This window comes from Camelina sativa, chromosome 12 (genome assembly GCF_030686135.1).
Source record: "Camelina sativa cultivar CO46 ecotype springtype chromosome 12, ASM3068613v1".
NCBI classification, from domain to species: Eukaryota; Viridiplantae; Streptophyta; class Magnoliopsida; order Brassicales; family Brassicaceae; genus Camelina; species Camelina sativa.
In genome coordinates, this window is record NC_141891.1 from 17447592 (window position 1) to 17456410 (window position 8819).

The 8819-nt window shown below is 42.5% G+C and overlaps 1 protein-coding gene and 1 pseudogene across 1 annotated transcript; one reads left to right on the plus strand and one right to left on the minus strand.

Moving 5' to 3' along the window:
• Positions 1-1378: 1378 nt before the first annotated feature.
• LOC104732067 (uncharacterized) lies at positions 1379-2987 on the plus strand. The gene has a single exon (XM_087478159.1). It carries the CDS (start codon positions 1424-1426, stop codon positions 2759-2761), a length of 1338 nt encoding a protein of 445 aa, XP_087334285.1. The 5' UTR covers positions 1379-1423; the 3' UTR covers positions 2762-2987.
• Positions 2988-3031: 44 nt separating this feature from the next.
• Positions 3032-8475, minus strand: LOC147930649 (uncharacterized; annotated as a pseudogene).
• Between the last annotated feature and the right edge of the window lie 344 nt (positions 8476-8819).

An 8819-nucleotide genomic window follows, 5' to 3' on the forward strand; every position in this document is an offset into this window, starting at 1 on the left:
CAGTTTATTCTTTATAGCCAACTCGCATCTGCTGTCATGACGATGATCCAGCGTCTTGAGAATTTTATATAGCTTAAGAAATTACCTATATATGTATGAATCAGTTGCTTGATACCGAGAAATTAAATGAGAATAAAAAATCTATCATATGCATATTCTTAATTTCATGCGTGATTGAATTTACGTCGTCTCCTCCATGTATCGTAGTATCTACTATTAGCATAATCAACGTATATACATCCGTTGGAGCTCCAGCAAAAAAAAAAACTATATATAACGAAAATTAAGTTGTCGAATGACAGCTAATATTAGAATGCCAAACCTTACATATGTGCATGTATTTTAATATTAATCTTTCTTTTTGTTTCTATGGAACTTGTCTTATAACTGATGTTGTGTTTGATAGTGGGAAACCACTCGGCAAGAGACTTAGTTACTACTATATGTTTCTTTTCCTCACGTCTTGGATTGGATATGATAGACAACAGGTATCTATGTACCAATGTCCATTCCACATATCTAGCATTGGAACTTCACAGTTGATTTTGAACTTCATACTTTTTTTTTTTTTACGTATAAGAAAACATATATGTTGTCTATTTGGAGCGTCACTTTTTCAGTTAAAAATTGTGGTCTCTGATTTGCCTGCTTGAATATTTTGAATGTTAATTGTTCCATTTATTTTTGTCGATCTGCCCTTTCACTCTAGCCATTTGATACATAGTTATATTAAATTGTGCAAGCTATTCTCGATTTATAAAATGGATCAATTGTTTATTACGTGAGCACCATGAACCATAAGTGTTATTGCATCAAATTTTGGTAAATAGTAACACTAAATCGTTTTGACCAACATAAGTTACAAAATAAACAATGTCACTATACGTGTAAGCATTGACTAGCGAATTATCAAAAAAGCATTGACTTCGCTAAATCGGATATTATTTTGTCCGTACATAATCCTGTTTGACCAAGTTGATTTAGCTATTTTATTGTTTTTTTTTTTTTCTTTTAGCCGTGAGTCTTCCATGTTATTTAAAAAAATTATCAAATATGTAACTCAGTATATAGATAGTTTTGACGTGCGAAGCAAAGTTGCTAGGTGAATGAAAAAAGTATTAAACTCAGTATATATTCTAAAATTTGATATAGAATTATAAAGGGCCAATTATAAATGATGTCGAATTACAAGAATTTGAATAAAAGTATTTGATAAGATTTTTTCTTGCGTGTTATAATATGATATCTACTTTACAACATGGTCAGTATTTTGTATATAAACTAAAAGGTGACTCACGAAATGACATCCATGTTATTTTCAATAATTTTGTAATTCAAGAAAATGTCCTCATATAAATTGTATATAAATGTCTTCGTCTAGTTGACATTTGCCAAGATAGAACAAAACGATACTCTCTTGAAAATGTCTTCATCCCCACAGTTGCAAACAGCCATGGAGAACCCAACTCTTGAGCTCAAAATTGTATCAGCTAGTGACATCAACCATATCGATGCCCCAGACAAAATGGACGTATACGCCGTCGTTACAATCAACGGCGACACAACTCATCAAAAACGAGCGGCCAAAACTCCCATTGATTACGACGGTGGCTACAACCCTACGTGGAATCACACCGTTAAGTTCTCCGTCAACAAGAGAGAAGCCACCGAAGGCCTATTGACAATAACGGTCAAGCTATTTAGCTATTGGCTACAAGGTGACAATGACCTTTATTTAGGAGAAGTCAACCTCTCGGTTCAGGAGCTTCTTGCCTCAAATCCGATCCCACCGTTTACTAACGGTAACATCAACAAGATGAAGTCAATGGCTTGTCCTATCAAAGCCACAGAAGAAAGTATCAAAGCAACACTAAGCCTTTCATACCGGTTCAAACCTGTGCTGGTTGAGGAATGTGATCCTCCATCACCGGTTTATTCGCCATCCATCGGTAAACCCGTTTACCGGAACCTGGATCCAGGAACATTAGGTCAGCCTCTTGTATTTTCCCCTCGGTTTCAATCCACCACGACGAAAATGATCCTAGAGCTCGTAATCAAATACGCCAAGAACATCGAAGATGTCAACGCCTTCTCGTCCATGGACGTATACGCTTCGGTTGCTATTCTTAAGGACAGAAAAGTTAAGGATAGGATCAATACCCCTGTCGCTTTCTCCGCTTATACAAACCCAAAGTGGAATCAAATGATTAAGTTTTCTGTCAATGAGAAGTTAGCTCAAGAAGGGCGTTTGACGCTCCTCGTGGAATTGATGAGTCACCGGCCTTTCCTTGGTGATAAGGAAATTGGATTTCTCAGACTTCCCATGCAACAGTTATTGGGCTCAAATCCACCTTATCCGTTGACCAACAGTGGTGATGCTAACGGTATGATGTTGGAGACGCACGCTTTGACGGGTCCTTATGGCAAAAAAGGTGTCGTGAGCTTCACGTATAGGTTTCTTGCGGAACAAGTTAATATCCCACCACCATCCACACCACGCCAACCATACATCATGTATGTACCGGTTTCGCCTCAGTCATACGCGTCATCGGATCAGATTCAGGTGACCTCGAGTTATGTGTCAGTTCAACCGGGTGCTAATTCTGGGCCAAGCAACGGTCTAGTACCAATATATATGCCGCCAACATATCAGTCACATGGATACCAACAATATTCACCAAGGAAGTCAAAATCGCAGCTTCAACCGTCACCACGACAGTCGCAGCTTCAACCGTTGCGTATGCAGCCGCTTCCTCAGTAACTACCGGATACAAAATCGCATGGATACCACCAACAGGCAACAATCCTTGGGGGCTTCCCTTTAGAAGCATAATGTGTCGCACCCGTGTTACATTTAGTGCATGCAAAATTAAATCTTCTTGATTGTTATTTATATTTTTAAATGCGTTTGATATTTATAATGTTTACTTTTTAATTTGTAAGAAACAGTTTCTTTAATTTTTGTTTTATTTCGCTTGTTCTTTCCATTTTTTTTTTTTTTTTGAACAACGAGTAATTTCAATTAAGCAAATTAGGGTTCGATATATAACCGGAGGAGAGCCTCCTTAGCCAGCGCATCAGCTTGGCGATTTTGATTCCGAGGAACGAAAGTAAAAAGACAAGAATTAAAGGTAGCAGATAGAGCCAGGACATCGTGGAGAGTCCCGTGAAGTTTCTTCTGGAGGTTCTTCTGACAGAGAGCTTGGACTAGCACTTGCGAGTCGGAAGCAAAGGTGATATCGGTGATGCCTGATTCACTCACAACTCTCATCGCAGTGAGAGTTGCCAGTGCTTCGGACATCAGGGGGGATCCTACATCGATCGCAGAAGCAGATCCTTGCAGCTGGGTAGCGTCAGATTGGTCTTTTACAATCCATCCGAACCCCGCCTTTTCGTTTTCCTTCCAGGAAGCATCTGTGAAACAGGTCAGAGCCGGGGTTGATCGAGTGGTTGGAGACGGTTTGGGTACCTTGACAGGTTGCAGGATGAGTGATTGAGCAATTTGCCACTCTCTAGCTCTAATCAGGGCCAAAAGAACTGCATCTTCCTCCAAGATTTTTTTCTTACTGAAGATCAGTTGGTTGCGGGTGGTCCACAAGGACCAGGATATCCATGGAGAGATAGGTCCCAGAACTAATCCCGAGGGTGGTAAGCATACAAGCTCTTTTGCTTTCTTAATACCATCCTTTATTGTCAAGGTAGAGTCAGGGAGGAAAGGGGTTTTAACTGGTACCTTAGCCCATATTTATCGAGCAAACTGACAGTGGAGAAAAAGATGTGACACGGTTTCCTCTTCTCCACAGTGGGGACATTGGGCTGATTCTGTAATATGTCTGTATTTCAGGTTTTCTCCGACTGGGAGGGCATTCTGTGCTGCTTTCCATAGGAGGAGCTTGTTTTTTTGAGATGTCTTTGTTGCCCAGATATCGGAGTTCCAGCTGAAAGTGTCTTGGTTTGAAGAGGGTAGGTTGATGGAGTCTGCGGGTTCAACCTCCAGTTTTGAAGCTTCGATATACCCTGATTTAGCAGAGTAGATACCATTAGATGTAGGAAGCCAAGCCCAAATATCCGGAGCCCCTTTTGAACTTGGTTTGAGTTTGAGGATCTCCTTTTCATGATGTGGGATGATAAGGCGTATTTGCTCAAGGTTCCAGTCACATGTTCCTGGTAGAAGAAGGTCAGCGACTGTAAGATTCTGATGGGCTTCCGCTGGAGGTCCCATTGGGGCTTGTAGAGAGGACAAGGAGAGCCACGGGGTTCGCCACAAAGGGATTAAGGAGGCAGAACCCACTAGCATCCCCAGTTTTTGAATAATAAGGTCCGGACCTAGACAGATACTTCTCCAGCCATGAGAGGAAGAGTTTTGGACAGTGCAATCAAGTAGGGACACCGAGTGACAATATTTTCCCAACAAAACTCTAGCAAGGAGACAGTTGGGTTTTGTGATCAGTCTCCAATTGATCTTTACCAGTAAAGCTTTATTAAAGGTCTGTAAGTCTTTCAAACCTAGACCCTCGTTCTTGGTAGGTTTAGTCATCTTCTTCCACGCTAACCAAGACATCTTTTTCTTTTCAGTACTAGCATCCCACCAAAAGCAAGTAAGCGCAGAATTGATGCGTTTGCAGAGAGAAGCAGGAAGGTGGAAGCAGGACATGGTGTATGATGGCATAGCAGTGAGGACCGACTTAAGCATAGTTAGCTTCCTGGCTGTGGATAAGAATCTGGAAGACCAACTTAGTGCTCTCTGTTTCATGCAATCAACAATGGAGGCAAAGAGGTCCTTCTTTTTCCTGCCAAACAGTTCCGGTAAGCCAAGGTATTTTCCTTGACCCCCCTCCTTTGAAATGCCTAGTATTCTTTTCGCTTGAACCTTTAGATATGGGGGAGTTTTTGTAGAGAAGGTGATTGAGGATTTATCTAGGTTAATTTTCTGACCCGAAGCTCTTTCATATTTTAGGAGGATACTGCGAAGCTTTGCACAGCTGTGATGATCAGAGCGGATAAAAAACATAGTATCGTCAGCGAAGAGGAGATGATTCACTCTTGGGCTCTTCTTTGCGACTTTCAAACCAGGGAGGGTGCCTTGTGCTTGAGCTTAAGACAGAGTCGAGAGAGAACTTCACTACAGATGATGAAAATATAAGGAGACAGGGGATCACCTTGGCAGATTCCTCTCTGGGGAATTACCAATCCTTTAATTTGGTCGTTAAAAAGGAAGGAATAAGAGACAGTGGAAACGCATTGCATAATCCATAGAGTCCAGGTTCGATGAAATCCCATTTTCTCAAAAGCAGCCTTTATGAAATCCCATTCTAACCTGTCATATGCTTTGCTCATGTCGGTTTTGACCGCCATGAAACATCTTTTTTTGGCTCCTGAGGTCTTTAGGTAATGCAATGCTTCATGAGTTATCAGGACGTTATCAGAGATAGCTCGCTGAGGAACAAAGGCGGATTGATTCTCCGAGATACAGGAGTCTAAGACAGGTTGTAGTCTCTTTGCTAAGAGCTTTGCAATGATTTTATAGTACACAGAGCAGAGAGCTATAGGTCTATAGTCAGAGACCTTTTGTGTTGTAGTTATCTTTGGGATGAGCCTTACATGAGTATGGTTTACTTTTGCAGGTAAGTTCCCAGTGATGAAGAAGGTTTGAATCTCTGCAATGACTGCGTCCCCCACTGTGCTCAAATTGGTCTGAAAGAAACTGGCTGAGAAGCCATCGGGGCCTTGAGCCTTCTCTGCATGGATTGAGAAACACACCTGTTGGATCTCTGAGGAAGAAGGCATAGCTATAAGCTTTTCATTCATCTCCTGAGTAACACATGGGGATAGGGCTTCATTAACAACATTGGTTCTTGTACCTTCCTGTGAGGTAAAGATGTCTTGGAAGTAGTCAGCAATTGTTTTAACAATTTCCTTTTCCTCATAGACCTTGGTTCCATTTACTGTTTCGATAACCGAAATGTTGTTTATAGCTCTTCTGGTTTTTGTTGCAGCGTGGAAATACCCTGTATTTTTGTCTCCAAGGGTAAGCCAGAGTTATCTGCTCCTTTGACTCCAGAACTCTTCTTCTTGTTCGTAGGCTGTTAAGAGTTTTTGGTTTAGATCATCAATGATAGCTTGTGGAAACATATCGTAAGTCATGGCTTCTTCAAGTTGTTCCTTGATTGATTGTATCTCCTGTTGACTATTTTGTGTTTGTTCTTTGTTCCACTGGATGATGGCTAAACGACACTTTTGGAGGCGCTGATCTATGGATGCTGATGGATTTGACTTCCAGGTTTGACTCACCAACTCACTGACTTCAGGACTATTCTTGAGTCTTCTATCATACCTGAACAGACTCTTGTGCTTCCTTATAGCAGGATCAAAGAATGTAACCAAAGGACGGTGGTCCGAACCCTCAAAACGCAGATACTCACTTCTACCAGAAGGGTAAGCCAAGATCCAATCACTATTCGACATTGCTCTGTCTAATCTACACCTGACTAAGTGGGAATATCTTCGTCCCCTCCAAGATAGAAAATTACCTGAATGTTTTAAATCATACAGGTCACAGATGGACATGAAGGTGCGGAGATCAGAGAAAGACCCTTCCGTTCTAGCAGGGCCTCCCACCTTTTCATCACTGTAGATGATGTCATTGAAGTCTCCCGTGATGAACCAGGGGCTGGATCTACTTAAGCCAATCTCATGAAGGAGGTTCCATACTTGGATTCGTTTGACTCTCTCAGGGTCTGCATAGAGGAAGGTAGCAGCAAAAGTTCTACCTTTTGCTTTAATTCTGCTATCTATGAAATGCTGATTAGAGGTAATTATTTCTACTTCTATGTTTGACTTCCAGAACAAAACAAGGCCACCTGCGGCAGGAGAGTGTGGGGGAACAAAGTGATGATGTGGATAATCCAGCCACTGTAAGATTTTCTGGACACTCTCTGAGAGATTTTTGGTTTCCATTAAAAAGAGAACATCAGGAAAGATCTTCTTCCTGATTACTTTTAGTCGCTGGACTGTTATGGGGTTCCCCAACCCACAACAGTTCCAGCTTACCACTCTTAAGGTAGAGGGGTTGGCAGTTTCTGAAAATCCGCCTTTTTCTTCTTGATACCAGGAATTATATTAACTCTTGGTGGTACAGAGGATGGGGGTGGTGGTGGTGTTACTCTCGGTTGCAATTGATCCCCATCACCAGGTTGGTTTTGTTGACTGGAGGAAGCGTTTGGAGTTCGAGAGTTCGAACTATTGGATCCTTTTGAGGTTCGTTTTTGATTTGGTTTGGAGGAAGGGGTTTTACTTGGGCCTTTTGACTCAGAGCTTTTGCGTGGGGACCCTTTTGTAAGGTTTCTTTTTTGTGATTTTGCACCTGGTAAGTTGAGACTTGACTTACCAGTTTGCTTTTGTAGGGGAGGACGACCCCGACCTCGTTTACTCGAGCTGCCCGGTTCCTTGATTCGTGGGGGGGGGGGAAGTGGGTACAGGAAGGTTCGCAGGATGTTCCTCCAACTGAGTGTTGCTACCTGGGGTGGCTTGCAGGGATGAGGATCGTAGGTTGGCTTCCATAATGGTGTCAGCTGTGTGTTCCATAAGGTTCTCCGAGTCACTCTGACTCACACTCTTCGGGCAGCACTCTCAATAGAGTCAGGGCATGATACATACTGAATGGTAACCTCTTGGAGATCCTCCATTATTTGTTCTCTGGTAGGGACAGTTGGAGTGTTTGTTAAGCCAGGAGGGACTCGAGGAGAGGCAGCAGTAGGTTGGGTCGGGAGACTGGAGTTCTCCGTAGTAAAAGTGTCTCTTTCTAGGGGCGGTCTCCTAGCTCTGGAGGACATAGAGGGTTCACCATACTGTTCAGCAGAGGATGTTGACTTCTCTCTCCATTTCAGGTTTCATGTCGGGGGGAGAAGATCCATTGATCTGTAGGATCGAGAGGGATGGGAATGTTCCCTATTGTTGGTGTATCTTGAAGGAGATCGGGCCCTGTATGGCTTTTTGTAGTGTTTTCGGACAGGGGTGGGGGATCTTCTCACCGTCGAGAGAGATCTCGAGTCATTGTTCATGTTTGCAAAAGATCTTTTCCTTGGGTTGAAACTGGGGAAAAGAGGTTGACTCTTTCCAGAGCCTTGGGACTGGTTTCGAGGAGCGAGGAAGTTATCCTGAGGTGTGTAGTAGTTCCTCGAAGTTGTTCTCTGTTCAGAAGAAGCTGGTTCTTTTCTGCTTTGTCTAGCTTGATCCTTGTTTGTCTTTTGTAGGGCATTGGGATTTATCGTGGGTCAGTCTCAAACAGTGAGAGCAGTGATTCTTAAGGTTTTTGTATTCCAACCAGATAACAGCTTCACTACCATCCGGGAATTCGATAATGGTCTCCTTCGTAATGGGCTCTAGGCCATTGAGTAAGATCTTGAGTTGTACACAGGTAAAGGAGATTTCCCATTCCAGAATTTCACCAAGTGCTTCGCCAATAGAGTGAACCATTTCCTTTTTCCAGTAATGCTTGGGTAGTCCCTGGATTTCTAGCCAGAACGGGAGGGAAGAAGGGAAATATGGAGAGATTACTGGTTTCCATCTTTGTATGATGACCATCCACTGATCAAAGTGGTAAGGTCTGTTCGCCAGCACTTGCAAAATATCTTCCTCTAGGTCAAATTTGAACTGGAAAACACCTTGTCCCAGATCAGCTCCCGTTGCTTTTCCTCTCAGATTCCACCTGTTGATAAGAAAAGGTAAGAGAGCCCACATTTTTTGATCAGCTGGGTTGGTGAGTCTCCCTATGAGGGTAAGGGAATTTTCACGGATCAGATCCGAGGTATCTACTTCCG